Source organism: Aedes aegypti, chromosome 2, assembly GCF_002204515.2.
Source record: "Aedes aegypti strain LVP_AGWG chromosome 2, AaegL5.0 Primary Assembly, whole genome shotgun sequence".
Lineage (NCBI taxonomy): Eukaryota > Metazoa > Arthropoda > Insecta > Diptera > Culicidae > Aedes > Aedes aegypti.
In genome coordinates this window covers 400806199-400822474 of record NC_035108.1, presented here as the reverse complement: position 1 = coordinate 400822474, position 16276 = coordinate 400806199, and the positions used below count along the sequence as shown (strand labels likewise).

At 45.3% G+C, this 16276-nt stretch overlaps 1 protein-coding gene across 6 annotated transcripts in view; it reads left to right on the top strand.

Annotated features, from left to right (window-relative positions):
• Positions 1–15451, top strand: part of LOC5577899 (Niemann-Pick C1 protein) — a 147003-nt gene extending 131552 nt beyond the window's left edge. For 3 of the 6 annotated variants that reach the window (XM_021847147.1, XM_021847146.1, XM_021847145.1), the window contains one exon: positions 11977–15451. In XM_021847147.1, coding sequence (XP_021702839.1) covers positions 11977–12536 — 560 coding nt within the window. In that variant the 3' untranslated portion in view covers positions 12537–15451. The remainder of the gene's footprint in view (positions 1–11976) is intronic. The other 3 variants (XR_002500864.1, XM_021847149.1, XM_021847148.1) reach the window with 2 other exon arrangements.
• The last annotated feature ends 825 nt before the right edge of the window (positions 15452–16276 follow it).

Genomic DNA, 16276 nt, shown 5'->3' with positions numbered 1-16276 from the left:
AGAAGTATATGACTTTGTCCATTACATCAGATTGAAGTGCTGGTTAGAGGTTACACTCCACAAAGTGACCAGCAATTGTGAGATCACTTGGAGCAAGGAAAATTTTGTCCCAATTCATAAAAAAGTGGAAACAACGAAGTGTGTGTAGATCTACGATTCACTGGATTTTTCTCCAGTAAATCCAATACCCATGAACCGTAAGAGCAAGGAAGTGCTTCTAGGTTAAGATGTATGTGTAGTGGTGTAACGTCGATAAGAGCCTCGAGAGCTGTCTTGGGAGTCGTAGAAAACGCACCATACATCTTAAAGGCAGTCATCCTCTAGAGATGGCCCAATTATCAATGGTATTTTCTCACTTCGCCCTTTTTCCGCCACACAAGGCATCCAAGTTTTACCAACGGTTCGCCGGCATTGGCCGAAGGCCGTGCAAGCTTTTTTGACTCTGAAATCAATTTGATGTGTCCAGGAAAGTTTGGAATCTAGATAACTCCGACATAAAGACTGGACTCTGAAAAAATGGGACACACAAAAATGATCATCAAAAATTCATTTTATATCGGATAGTTCTTAAATTTTCAGGGATTAAATAACTATATCAAGCGTGTTCTAGAATAAGGGCGTAAGTCGCATGGTCGATTTCTCTTCATCAATCCTCTTTTCTGTGAAGAAAGGTGACAAAAAGCGGGTTTGTTATCATTTTTTCACCTCAGGACGCTAGGCAGCGATGCAATCTTGCGTCCTGAGGTGATAAAAATGCTGACAAACCCGCACTTTACTCACAGAAGCCGATCGAACGACGTTTTGGTGTATTTAGCGGGTTCGCCTCCTTCGGGACCACATTAACCTCGTTCGCTTCGTATCAATCCATTACATGCTTGGCGTAATGGCACGAAGCTAGATCCGGCCAGAACAGCGTGGGACCACGGTGAAAGCGGTGGAAGGGCAGCAAGCACTTCTGCAAGCATTTCTCTCGACAAATCTGCCCGTTTATGGTGCCGGTGGTAACGAACGGCTTGCTGTACCGTCCGCACTCGCAGATCGCCTGCCACAACAGGCACTTCTTCGCTAATTTGTCCATCTTTATCTTCCGGGATTTGTTTGGTTGATGTATGGCTCGTCGTCCATGACGAGACAGCAAGGCTTGACCAGCCACTCACGGTACAGCTTCCGCGCACGCAATTTGGCCACCGTATTTTGTTTGTCAGTCCGGTTTGGCGCCTTACTGACCTTGAAAACACGTAGCCTAGTCCGCTTCATGGTTTGCTGGACGAACCACTTCGACAAATTGACCTTTTTGGCCACGTCTCGGCTGGAAAAGTACGGGTTATTCTTAAAGTATTCCGCGCCTCCTCTAGGTATTCTGTTTTCGATTTTTACGCTGCTTCCAGCGCGCCGCTCGATGGTCTTCGTCCCCTGGAAAATCTTCACAGCGCGGGACACGGTAAAATGGTGGATTCCAAGGCTTTTGCCGATTCATCTATGCTACTGACCAGTATTATCGATCACCGCGCCCAAGATTTGCTTGCGTAGCTTTTCTTGTTTCGAATGCATCTTGAAAACTACTTGACAGATCGCGATAAAACATAACACTCTTAACTAGTATTATCCAAAATTTCATTAATTTTTAGCCATGCGATAAAAAGTTACACCCAAAACAAAGTGTCGCATTTTTTCCGAGTCCAATCTACTTCACCTGATCAGTTCAAACGCATTAATCTTAGTGCCAAAAAGACGTAAAGGTCGAATTCCATCGCGGTTCCGTATTTCCGTAAAAAGAACAATAGATGTCTTATTCGGGTTAACCGAAAGGTCATATTGGCGGCACCAACTCTCGACGATTTACCCGAGGGGCATTTTGCATCAGGTCGAACAACATCACGGATGTAATGATCGATAATGCGTTTCAGACGTTTCAGAAGAAAAGAGGTCACAATGATTGGCTAAAACTCTTCGCTTCTTCATACGACGGATCTGGGAATATACCCGGTAGCAAAACTGCTTACAAATAGCTTTTTCAAAACTTGTTTGGTAAACTCAAATCCCTTTTGGAGCAGAAAAGGATGAATACGATATGCTCCTGGTGATTTGAAAGGAGCAATACTATTGAGTGCCCGTTGAATCGATTCAGTAGTTACGATACTGCGAGCCGAACCCAGTGACTCATAACTACATGACAAGACTTTTGGTTCATCCATAGAAGCTATGTCCACACATCCAGGGAAATGTGTATTGTATAAACATTCTAAAACTTCTACATCAGAAGAAGTAGAGTCACCATTAGGTAAGCGAATTTCGTTCACTTGGAAATCCTTAGATTTTGCAAGGATTTTTGTTCCGTCTCCCAACGGAAGCGAGAACCACTGCCAGCAAACCCATCAACACTCTGCCGCCAATCAACGAGCGCCACGCGTTCGCCAGCGTGAACAGCATCGAAGACGTATGTCTTTTACTTTTTCCCACCACTTATGCTCAAGCCAACCGCAGTCTCAACGGCTGCATCAGTTCGTTTTCACCCGACGTCGAGTACGCATCGCTTGCGTAGTAAAAGTGAAAATATCAATGTAGAGAAGAAGTAGAAATAAAGTTACTAGTTTTAGCGTAGCCGTCCGCGTTCAATTCCTTCGCATCCCAAGAAAGTTGGCCCTTGCCAATCCTCCCGCGAAAGTGATCCTTCCGCCGCGAAGTGTTTTGTTCCGCCGTGTTTTCCCCCCCCCCAAGTGTATTACAGTCCGCTGCCTTTCGACCCACCCTGCTGGGCTCGAACATTCTGGTCCTTCGAGCCGGATCACTGGTGCCGTAGTGAATTTGTTGAGAAGATTCTGCCGGATTTGACCGCCGGCCGAGTGGTGCATCCGGAGAAGAAAACACCCAGAAAATCCCTCCTGCATTGTGTCGCCGCCCGAGTGGCGCAAGCGGAAAAAAAAGTGTTGTGACGATCCAGCCGGATCGAGCCGTCGACCGCCCGCGTCGTCGGCGTGCAAAAGTGTGAAAAAGTTTGCCCACGCTGTGCATGTTCGAACGTGTTCGTTCGAGACGAGCTACGCTAGTGTGGAACAAAGTGGAAAACGAATCAAAACAAGTTTTCTCCCGCTGCTGTGAATGCCCGAGCAAAAACTTTGAACTGAAAAACTGCGTCGCGAGTTTCGAACGAAAAGTTTTCGCGCGTTCGAGAAAAAGTGCGCACAAGTAGTGCGCTGTGTAACAAGCCCTGGTGTAAAAGTGTTTTCGCGACGAGTTGAGTTCCGAAACGCTTCCGAAAGTGTTGAACTGTGCGCGATCCTGAATAAGAAGAGCGTGAAGAAAAACAGTGCTAAATGCCGCCTGTGACGCGGTCGAAACAAGTCGAAGAAAATAACGCTAATCAGCAGCAACCAGTGGAGGACCAAGATTCGGTATCCGTTGCCGATACTTCCGGATCGTTCCACGGATTCGCCGAGTGGGAAGCACAAATGGATCCAGAAACGAAGAAGGAGTTTGAGAAGGCCGTCAGGCAGCGCAACCAGGTAAAAATGAAGCTGGTGAGGATAAACCGGACGCTGGCCTGCAACCAAGAAATTGGATTGGCACAACTGAATGTGCTGACCAAAAGTCTTTCTGCCACCTACGCGGAATTCAGCCAATTCCACTCCCAGATTGTGGGGCTGGTACCGGATGAGGCGATGGAGGAGCAAGACCAGGAATACGCCGATTACGAGGAGATGCACTATGCTGCGTCCAACATCGTCGAAGCGCTGATTTTGGCAGCAAAGCCAGCTGCTGTCCCTCCAACCAGTGCAACAGCGCCTCAAGTGGTCATCCAACAGCAACCATTGAAGGCACCGATTCCGACGTTCGATGGGAGCTATGCCGCATGGCCTAAGTTCAAGGCCATCTTCCAAGACTTGATGGAGAACTCGGGGGATAGTGACGCAATCAAACTCTATCACCTTGACAAGGCGCTCATCGGCGAGGCAGCAGGTGTCCTGGATACGAAGGTCCTCAGTGAAGGTGATTACGACCAAGCTTGGGACATTTTGACGGACCGCTTCGAGAATAAACGCGTGATTGTGGAAACTCACATCCGTGGGTTGTTGTCTCTCAAGAAGATGACCTCGGAGACCCACAAAGAGCTTCGAGCGCTCCTCAATGAAGCCACCCGTCATGTCGAGAGCCTCCGCTACCTCGAGCAGGAAATGACCGGAGTATCGGAACACATCATCGTGTATCTGATCATCTCAGCGCTGGACAAGTCAACCCGGAAGGCCTGGGAAAGTACCCAGAAGAAAGGACAGCTTCCCAAGTACTCGCAGACCATCGATTTCCTGAAGTCCAGGTGTCAGATCCTGGAAAACTGCGATGCAGCGTTTCCAACAACAAACCCTACAGTGAAGCCGAGGCAATTCCAGTCACTTCCGAAGCAACCCCAGAAGAGCCATGCAGTTTCCACTACTATTTCGCAAGCGTGCGAGATTTGTGGTGGCGATCATCGGAACATCCAGTGCACCGCATTGGACAAGCTGAGTGCCTCCCAGAAGCAAGAGAAGGTTCGAGCTGCAGGAGTTTGCTTCAACTGCCTGCGTAAAGGGCACCGCTCCCGAGAGTGTCCATCCGATAAAGCGTGCCGCAAGTGCCAACGCCGGCACCACACGCTGCTCCATGATGATGGGGCACCCATCCAAGTGACGAAGTCGAACGTTTCCCTTCCCGCGGAGTCCGTGGTAAATCTACCACCGGTTCCGGCTGCTCCGGTTCAACCGAAGTCGGGGCAGATGAATCCTCCTGCGCACCAGCCTGTGTCCACAACCTGTTCGTCGAACTTCGCCCAGTCGTCCAAGACGGTACTGCTACTTACCGCAGTGGTACAGGTGTTTGACAAGCGAAATCATCCGTTCCCATGTCGTGTCCTACTGGACAGCGGATCTCAGGTAAATTTTGTGACCGAAGAATTAGCAAATCGCCTAGGTTTACCGAAGAAGCCAGCAAACGTCCCGATAACTGGTATCAACGCCTTGCGTACCCTCGCTCGCGACAAGGTAACCCTGAGAATTCAATCCCGAGTGTCCAGCTTTCAAGCCATCCTGGAGTGCCTAGTGACACCGAAAGTGACGGGCACGATTCCATCGTCCAAGATCAACATCAACCACTGGGACATTCCTGACGGAGTGGTTCTGGCCGATCCTGAGTTCCACACACCCGACAAGGTGGATCTACTAATCGGCGCGGAACTATTCTTCGACATTTTGAAACCAAGTCAGCTCAATCTAGCGGACAACCTTCCGATGTTGCGAGACACTCATTTCGGGTGGATCGTATCCGGCGTCATCGTCGAGCCTCAAGTCACAAACGTTTCCGTCCAGCAATCTAACCACGCTACCGTCGAAGATGTCGAGCGAATGATGCAGCAGTTCTGGCAAATCGAGGAAGTGCCAGACGTTCCCAAGCTTTCATCCGAGGAGTTGGCCTGCGAAGCCCACTTCTTGTCCACCTATCAGCGAGATGAAGATGGACGATTCATCGTGAAGCTACCGTTCAAGCAGAATATCAACCAGCTAGACGACTGCCGCGCTCTAGCACTCAAGAGGTTCCTGATGCTGGAGAAGAGACTCGTCCGCAATCCAGAACTGCAGACGCAGTACGTGGAGTTCCTCCGGGAGTACGAAGCTCTTGGACACTGCCACGAAGTCCGGGAAACCGACGACCCTCCAAATCAGCTAGCGTATTACATGCCGCATCACGCGGTGTTACGACCTTCCAGCTCGAGCACGAAATGTCGTGTCGTGTTCGACGCCAGCGCCAAGTCTTCAGCATCCGAGCTGTCCCTGAACGAAGTGCTGCAGGTAGGACCTGTAGTACAGAATGATCTGCATTTCATCGTCCTGCGCTTCCGGAAGTTCAAGATAGCGTTCTCCGGAGACGTATCCAAAATGTACCGTCAGGTACTGCATGCGAAACAAGATCATCGTTTCCTGCGAATCTTTTGGAGACCCCACCCGTTGCAACCGCTGCGGGTCCTGGAGTTGTCTACCGTTACCTACGGTACCGCATCGGCACCATTCCTAGCTACTAGGTGCTTGGTGCAGTTGGTGGAAGAAGACGGCGATGCCTTTCCAATCGCCTCTCGTATCGTGAAAGAGGAAACGTATATGGATGATGTGCTCTCCGGCGCAGACTCGGTGGAAGAGGCCATCGAAGCCCAGCGACAACTGAAGCAACTCCTGGAGCTAGGAGGATTCCCCATCCACAAGTGGTGCTCGAACTCCGAAGAATTTCTCGAGCACATCCCCGAAGAAGATCGCGAGCAGAAGAAGCCATTGGAAGAACGAGGAGTGAACGAAGCCATCAAGGTGCTCGGTTTGCTCTGGGACCCGAGTGCTGATACCTTGTTCATCGCCAACCATCCGAAGGCCACGACAGCAGCCGACCAGCAACGTGTGACGAAGAGAATGATGTATTCGGAGATCGCCAAGTTCTTCGACCCTTTGGGTTTGGTGTCGCCGGTCATAGTATTGGCGAAGCTCCTGGCTCAGCGACTGTGGCAGCTCAAGATCGGCTGGGACGATCCGGTCGACGAAGCAACAGCGCAAGAGTGGCAAGAATTGCAAACATCGTTGTCACATTTGCACCAAATCGATATCCCGAGATGCGTAACCTTCTATGAAGTGATTGCGTATGAGCTGCACGGGTTCTCCGATGCCTCAACCGTGGCGTACGGGGCCTGTGTCTACCTGCGAAGCTTGTCTGCCGACGGTTCGGCGAAACTACGACTCCTCACCAGTAAGTCCAAGTTGGCTCCTCTGCATGACCTTTCCATTCCTCGGAAAGAGTTGTGCGCCGCTCTCCTGCTCACCCGGTTGGTGCAAAGGGTGTTACCAGCCCTGGACATGGCGTTCCGGGAAATTGTGCTGTGGTGCGATAGTACGATTGTCCTGGCCTGGATACGAAAGCCTCTCAACCAACTACAGTTGTTCGTACGAAATCGAATCGCTGTAATCCAAGAGAATACCGGAGACTACAGATGGGAGTACGTCCGGTCCCTGCGAAACCCCGCTGATATCGTTTCCCGAGGCCAACTACCAGAAACACTGAAGAACAACCAGCTTTGGTGGAATGGCCCGGACTTCCTCCAAAGGGTGGAATACGACATCGACTTGCCGCAGTTCGTTCCAGACGATCAGTTGCCCGAACTCAAAGGAGTGATAGCCAGTCCGGCTGTAAGTATCGAACCGTTTCCATTTTTCTCCAGGTTCAGTAGCTTCCGAACTATTCAACGTATCATGGGGTACGTGCTGCGATTCGTCAACAACTGCCGAAACCCTCGCAATCAGCGCGTATCAAGCCGGCATCTGACCGTTGGTGAACTTCGTCGGTCAACTGAAGCCATCCTCCACGTAATCCAGCTCGTTCATTTGGCGGACGAGATTAAGCGAGTGAAAGCCAACGAACCCTGTAAGAGACTCGCCAACCTTCGTCCGATTTACTCTGATGGCCTATTGAGAGTGGGCGGCCGTTTGGATCGCTCGCTGCTACCCTTCGAGAATCGTCATCCCATCATCTTGCCGGATAAGGATCCGGTTGTACGCCTGTTGGTGCAACAGATGCACATCGAACTGCTTCACGTCGGGCAGACCGGCCTGATGAACGCCCTGCGCCAACGTTACTGGCTCCTGAATGCTCGTTCCACCATTCGTTCGATCACCCGTACATGTGTGAGATGCTTCCGAGTCAACCCAAGCAACAACAGCCAGCTAATGGGTAACCTGCCTGCTGCCAGAGTTGTACCATCACCTCCGTTCGCCGTCACCGGCGTAGATTACGCCGGCCCGTTCATCATCAAGCAAGGAGCGCGCCGTCCAGCGTTGATCAAGGCATACGTCTCCGTCTACGTGTGCATGACTACCAAGGCTGTCCACCTGGAAGCAGTGTCGGACTTGAGCACCGATGCTTTCCTGGCGTCCCTTAAGCGTTTTATCGGACGACGAGGCATGGTTCAACAGCTCCACTCGGATAACGCCACCAATTTCCGAGGAGCCCACCACGAGTTGAACGAGCTATACCGACAATTCCAAGACCAACCATCAGTATCGACCATCGAAGACTTCTGCCGCTCCCGTGAGATTGAGTGGCATTTCATCCCGCCGGATGCACCGGAGTTCGGCGGCCTATGGGAGGCCGCAGTGAAATCTGCGAAGACCCACCTCAAGCGCATCGTCGGCAACGTCAAGTTAACGTTCGAGGAACTGTCTACCGTCTTGGTTGAGATCGAGGCGGTATTGAACTCTCGACCACTGTTCACCATCTCCAACGACCCTGCGGATCCGCTGGTGATTACACCGGCCCACTACCTTATCGGCCGTCCGCTCACCGCCATGGCCGAGCCTTCGCTAGAACATGTCAACGCAACCCGCTTGACTCGATGGCAGCATCTCCAGCTAATGCGAGAACATTTCTGGCGCGCATGGAGCCGGGAATACCTCAACACGTTACAGCCAAGGAAGAAGAATCTCCGAACTGTGCCCAACATCAGGAAGGGCATGGTAGTTCTACTCCACGATCGAAATCAACCTCCGCTCTACTGGAAGATGGGCCGTGTTACAGCGGTCTACCCTGGTGACGATGGCTTAGTCCGAGCTGTCGACGTGTACACAGGAGGATCCACCTTCCGCCGTCCAATCAACAAGCTGTCGGTGCTACCCATCGAGGACAACCAACCTGGTTCCGACCAACCGCTCCGTGAGGATTGTTGAGTACCCTCAACGGGGGGTGTATGTTCCGTCTCCCAACGGAAGCGAGAACCACTGCCAGCAAACCCATCAACACTCTGCCGCCAATCAACGAGCGCCACGCGTTCGCCAGCGTGAACAGCATCGAAGACGTATGTCTTTTACTTTTTCCCACCACTTATGCTCAAGCCAACCGCAGTCTCAACGGCTGCATCAGTTCGTTTTCACCCGACGTCGAGTACGCATCGCTTGCGTAGTAAAAGTGAAAATATCAATGTAGAGAAGAAGTAGAAATAAAGTTACTAGTTTTAGCGTAGCCGTCCGCGTTCAATTCCTTCGCATCCCAAGAAAGTTGGCCCTTGCCAATCCTCCCGCGAAAGTGATCCTTCCGCCGCGAAGTGTTTTGTTCCGCCGTGTTTTCCCCCCCCCCCCAAGTGTATTACAGTCCGCTGCCTTTCGACCCACCCTGCTGGGCTCGAACAATTTTGTTTAGCCAATTGACTTCACTCAAACCGGAAACATTTGTACAAAGGTTTTTGCAGCTGAATCGTTCAGCAGATCGAAGGCCTTCTCAAAAACCTTGCGAGCCGACTTGAACGACTCTGACCGGCGGCTGTTCCAACTCCTTCTACAATGTTTTTTGAGTCTAGTCAGATCAGGATTCCACCATGGGGTACCTCTTCTACCCATAACTGCATATTTGTAACATTCGACAAAAGTAGGCATTGAGTAAATGGGATACCAACTTTGCATTTTATTGTAGTATGGGAGGGATCTTAAATTTCAAAAAATCACTAAAAATTAAAAGTGCTTATTTGAGGCGGAAATTTTGTACAACTCATATTGCATATTGGGTGAATAGTCAGAAAATAATTCTGATAGAAATTCCGTTGCCACTGCATTACGAGGTTCATGTATAATCTCAATGTGACTGTTATGCGGTTACAATTGCCAATGTGACAGAACAACTTGGTATTTTTTTTTTCGAATTTTCTAGAACAATCTCACAGATTTCAGTAAGTTAATCGAAAGTATTTATCATTTGATGACTCCACGGTATTAACTCGAAATCGACAAAAATGTCGAATGTGACTGTTATGCAGTTATGGGCAGTCTTCTAGTCTTCACAGACGGCAGAGGACATGCTTCTTAAATAGCTATCATAATATTAGATGTTGTATTACCAACGGCATCATCCAAATCACTTGGATTTTCAATGGACGGAGAGTATCCGTGAAATGTGGTCGCAACCAATCCAATATAGAGTTTCAAATTTGTTGGTTGGGGATTCCTGAAACGCAAACTCTGCGCATTTACATTTGACTTTGAATTTTCAAAGAAGATGTAGCTATGATCAGATAATGGTCTGGTACATGCCAATTCATCATCTCGTGACTGATTTTGTTCGCGCAGATAACACTAACACTTCTTCTCTAGTAGATGAAAGTTGGGCGATTGCCTGTAATAAGTAATTTAAGACTACTTAAGTATTCCATCAAACTTGAGCCTTTCAAATTGATATCTGAGCTGACCCAGATGATGTGATGAGCATTGGCATCACTGCCTACAACCAGCGGAAGGCTTTTCGTCACAACTCGTTTGAAAAAATCCATTGGGGTGGTTCATCATGTGGAATATAAACCGAACAATAGACGTATTCCTATTGAGGTCATAAACAGAAGCATCAATTGTGACAGCACATACATCTCTGGTTAACTCAGAAATGAGTGTAGCAACGATTGCTTTATAAAAGAGCATGCATGTACGAGGCATGACACGCGATATCACCATTTTATGTTTGCTGAAAGTAACAAAAACTGAGTCCACAAGGTTACCTAGATAGAAGTTCCTCTTTCGAAAGTAAGGTTCTTGAACTAGCGCCACTTGGGCTGTACCATTTTGTATGAGTCTGCAAAGATTGATCGTTACTGTTCTTTTATGCTGAAGGTTAATCTGAGCTATCCTGCCAGTTTTATTTGTTGGAAAGAATTCCAGATTTCTATTGACATTATTAGTAACTTGTTGTAACTTTATCGTTTTGCAGGCAACTTTTATGTACTTATTTAGTTAAAAAAAAAACAAAATCGAATGTAAGCATTTAAATTTGGTTTATACTTTTGTTTTGAAAGTAGAACTATACGAGGAGAAGGCAGTCCTCTATCTTCTGGATAAAACTTTCGTTAAAACATCTTTGAAAATGAACGCTCTTTGTAGTACAGAGTTTTCCTTGCATCGCGGTTTCAAAATTCCTTCGCAAACGTTGCGCTATAAAATCGACATTTATGTTAAAGCCTTGAAAATGACATTGCATAAAGTCTGAGAAATCATTCAAAATGTTTTCTTATCGGAGATGGTATACCCTACAACTTTGTCGAAAATTGCAAGAGATTTTTCCTGACTCGAACAACTTGTTAGCTTTTAAGTGAAACCATTACGCATATTCTTAGAATTGTGTGTAATGCTGATATTTATTGGGCTGACTCTTCGCGATTTGCAGTCTTCGACACAGTTTTTTAATATACAATGTGTATAACATATTTTCGGTTATTTGTAATACGTTCTAAATGTCATCTATCAATTCTAGTCTAAAATTATGTTTTTTTTTCAGAAATAAAATTCTTCATGATAAATTTAAAGTTGCTTTAGTAATGGCATTTTGAGGGTATTTTTTAATTTGTTTTGAATAGTACTCGACTAGCCCTACGACATTTCATTGGAATTCAGCGTAATTCAATCGCTATGTCTGGCCAAACATTTCAAAAGGGCACATCGACATTGGTAAACAATGACTTTGCAAAACGCCCAATTCAATTCGATTGCGCTCACCAATACCACTATCAGGAAGAGCTAACACTAATCTTCTTGATAGTGGTGTTAGTTTGCGTGGGCGGGCTAAAATGGGCTCAACAGCAACGTTTCCGAAATACGGTTGAGCTCTTTTCAAATGTTTGTCCAGATGTTTCCTATGTAGACGTATCACCGCTGTAATCACAATTCTTACTTAATAGTCAATCTGATGTAGAATGCTTTGTTAATAAATCGAAGGCTTAATCTATTCAATCCACGCAGCTCCCTTTCCTTATAAAGTAACCTGGTACTGGGGTAAAGTTTCAACTAGTGCACAATTTCTCAAACTTGTCGACAGGCTTATGTACTATGTTTGTATCTTATTGTCCGGTTTATACTCAACCTTCTAGTTCTTTGGAAAACAGCACTAACCTGTTTCCTCTTTCTGCATGCTCTTCTTTCCCCCTAAATGACCTTCCACCCCCTGCAGGCGTGATGTACCGCAGAAGACGTTCCACAACCGACGTCGCCACCCGCAACACCAACACTGAAATTGAGAACGATGATGATGACGAAGATGCGGATGAGAACTACCAAGGCCAGTTCTTCTACCAGCCACAGCAGCACTGGCCACAACAGCCGGAACAACGACGACGAGAGCAGCAGCCGGCTCTGGACAAACAACAGCAACAGCAATCGTTCTACAGCACCACAGGAACCGACGGACACCATCAACAGCAACAGCAGCGGCCACTCCACCCCTACCAACACGACACGCGAGCATTCGTCCATTCGGAAGCGTATACAGAACAACTTACCGAACCTCTTCTGCAACCATCAACCAGTAAACGAAGCCCCACGCACCGACCTGTAGGCAGTACGGGGACGTCACCCAAGGAATCACCGTCCACGCAGAAACACCCTCAGCGTCGGAAAGTGGTCCCCGTGATAGCCGCTGTCCCTACGACGGCCCCAGGAGACGACAGACATGTGATTCTAGACGACAAATCGGTGGCTGCTGTTGCCGAGCAGGAGGTAGACTTCGACTAAAAGACGTATATATCTAGTGTGGGTTTTTAGGGGAGATGAGCCTGTCGGCGGCCATTTTTGTACCAATCCGACTTGTTGACGCTGGTTCATCAACATAACAATTGGAAGAGCAGCAAAGACTTTTGTGAAATGGATTCCTATTCCTGAAGAGGTTCACTGTTGCATTAGAGAAGTATGTTAGGTAAGTTAGTTGTGTACGCTGTCGGCCAGCAGAGTTTGTAGATATCGAGTCTTATATATTTGATAGAAGTGCGAAGTGCGGATGTTGAAAGAAACGTTTATGAAACTGGGACAAACGTTCTTACTGTAGACTTATATACCAAAACGGCTTGTAGAAGAAGGAGGTAAATATTTTGTACCAAATAAACAATCAGTTGATGTGCAGATTAGAAGCAGCAGGCGTCTCGAGCAAAAGGTTCAAATATTCTTATGAAGAAATCTTTAAACAGCGAACTGTTACGAAGTCGATGAACGAGAAGGGAAGCGACGGGCTAGAGAATGTTTAGCTATTTCGGCTGTTTTGACGATGGAGATACATGCTGAGTTAGGTAGATCGGAACTAGAGAATGTTCATGGTCAGGGGGATGCTAGTAAAAAAAAAGGTTGAATGTTTAAAACTGAATATAATAACTGTAAATGTCTAGGGAATAATCCAATCGAAAAGGGCTTATTTTTTAGTTTGTTATAAGGAAGAGTGAAGGCATGTTGAAATGCACGTTATAGGTTCTGGAAGTCGTCTACGAGTTTGCGACGTGTGTAAGAGACATGTCATGAGTTGCAGAAATGCGTTGTTAAACTGTAAAACCATCTATGAAAATGAGAGTGCTTACTGATTGCCTTACATTTCAGTTCCTGTTTGGGTTATCCAGTGGTTTACCTATATTTAGTAAAGAAAAAGATGCTGATTGTTTGATTTCTAAATTATTTGTTCCCACCCAATATCGTCGTTTCAACCGTTGTCATCATCGTCATCGCTCTCGATTTGAAGTGATTGAAGTAAAGTGCGTGTGGCCAGCAGAAGATCAAAGATTGAATGACACTAGTCACGTGTTTCGCGTATTTATACCATTTGAAATGGATTGAATAAGTTTTGACCCGCTGTTTTCTAATCTGTTCTCAGAATTTTCGTTACACACTAATGCTAAACACTGATTTTGAGAAGCAGATATAATCTATTTTTGTGGAACGAAAAAGTTCTCCGAAAAATAGGACATTTTGTAGTGGCGAACTCTCCACGGGCGTAAATCCACTCTAATAATGATAAATAACAATAATAATATGCAATTTTGTGAACAAACGATTACTTTTTCTCAAAAACTATGCAAAAATTCTGAGAATTTGAAATCAGCTTGCCAATATCTATTCAATCCATTTCGAATCGTTAAATTGTCTGAAATACTGTTGCCTAGTGTAATTTTCCACCATAGACAATGTGTATGTGAAATTTACCAGCGAATGAGTGTGATGTTGAATGCTGTGCGAGTGATTATATGGTCATACAAAGGCTTTCCATGAGTTCAAATGGAGCCCATTGCATAATTAGTTAAAATTTATAAACTGGTATTTCTCCGTAAATCAAACAAAGGTGATCAGCACTGGGTAAACGACGAGTACTGGCAAAACTTGCAGTGGCTTTAAGTAAACTCAGTTTCTTTAGATTGTAACATAACTATAAAATTGTGGTACCATGTGAACAGATAGTTTCTTCTATAGGTTGCCTTTCTGATATTCATCCTTCGATACCATAGTGTAGCCAAAAGTTGTATTTATATGTGTAAACTGTATTTGTTTTGCTGGCATACATGCAATGCATACATAGTAGGGAATAGACTTATTTCATTAGGGAGAATTGTATAAGTTGTTGCTCACACAATCCGGTCCATTAGGTTTGCTCTATACACTAGTTTTGAGCTTCTTTCTTTCAAACACAGAATGAGACGGCTTTAGACTAAAATTTATATCTAGACAGATCCTTTAGCTTTGCTTCGAAAACCATTAGCCCTACTGTTATGAAGTTCAATGCTCTGTTTTTATAACAGCTAATCCTTTCAATGAATCCCATACTCGGTCTAACAGCGTATTGTCTTTCATTTCTGGCTTAAACAGAGTGATACAGTAAAACAAAGCCATCCATTTATTTCGCTTAAAACACAATGCTATAATGTTTCAGGACTATGGGTGTTCGGGGCAGCGCTACAGGATCCACAAATTATGTTAGCCCCACTTCCCCTCCACTCGGGGGCTGCTGGTGGGCTTTCTACGTGATTCCATTTATCGAAAGTATTTTAGACCATAGGCAAATGTAACTATCTTTTCCTTCGTAGGGTCGTTCTATATTTATCGTTATAGTTTCGTTTTTTGAGGAATAACAATCAATCAAATGGATTCTAAACTTAAACTATTCTGTAGAACATTTTTGTGGTATGTTTTTTGTATAATTTGTTTTGTTCTTTGCAATAGAAAAAAAGAGAAATGTACTTTATTATGTGCAAGAAAAATGTGAAAAATATACGAACTGAATAGAAACGAAAAAATCGTGTACAATTGTTTTATTTTTTATTTCCCTGATTTATTTTTCTTAGATAGAAAACATGTTGATGCTTGAAAACGGTTAGATCGAGTCGTGAAATGTTGCTTAAGCAAAAACAAGCTGAACGCTAAGGCATGTAACATAGATAGCTGGTAAGGATAGGAAAATAGATTAACTGCGAATTGTTGGAGAACGTTGCAAACATAAAGCGCTTGGAAACTATCATCTCAAATTGTTAAGTTTAGATTTTGGGTTGATTCTTACCTCACATTGCTATAGGTACTTCATGCAGGTCGTGCATTGCAGGCTATGATCTTATGAACTCTGGTACTAACCGAAACCGAGCTTCTGGGAGAATACTGTTCACTTTGAGATATACAATACACTGTAAAAAAAAAGAATAAGAACAAGAATCACTACATTTTTCCAATGGACGACAAATCTCTGTAGAAAGGTCTTTGTATCAAACTATTTGATTAGTAAGTCGAAAACCACTAAAGCGATGTTGCCTGACATTCACAACATCGAACTATCAATCTGTCGTGTAAAACGTTGTATTATATCACCACCCAAATAAAGTGTTGTTTTTGTAACAAAATAATCAGTGTGTTTTCTTCTTCTTCGTCTAGACAAAAATATATTCTTTTCTGTTATTGCGGTGTTTTTTTTTTTCATTATGTAGGATGGTGTTGTTTGCATTCTTATCGCTAAGTTCGGAGTTACGCGTGTTGGTTTGTGTGTGAGGCATAGGTTTCAGTAAGTTTGTTTCAAAGGGTTATTGATGCTTTTTCTACAATTTACAATCATAGAAATGTTGCTTGGGGCATAAGAATCATTCTAATGAACTATTTTGAAAACGATAATCGTTAAATAGGGAAAATTACTGGATGTTCAGTAATTCGTGATCCCTTCCATCTAGCATAAGACGGATTCCATGTCAAATCGGTCAGCCACAGAACTCGGCCATCTTCGATTTGGATTAAATTTTGCACATGTTTTTGGTATGGTAGAATAAGTGTTTTCCATAGAAAAATTGATCATTTTGACTCAAGCGTAACTTTTGAAAATGGCCTATAAATGTTTGCATTCAACTTATTTGAAACATTCTAACTCCGAAACTGTTGATTTTAGAGAAAAATATTTTATGAAGAAGTTGTAGTAAACCGTTTGGACTATAAGAAAAAAAATATACACTGGAAAAATATTTCAT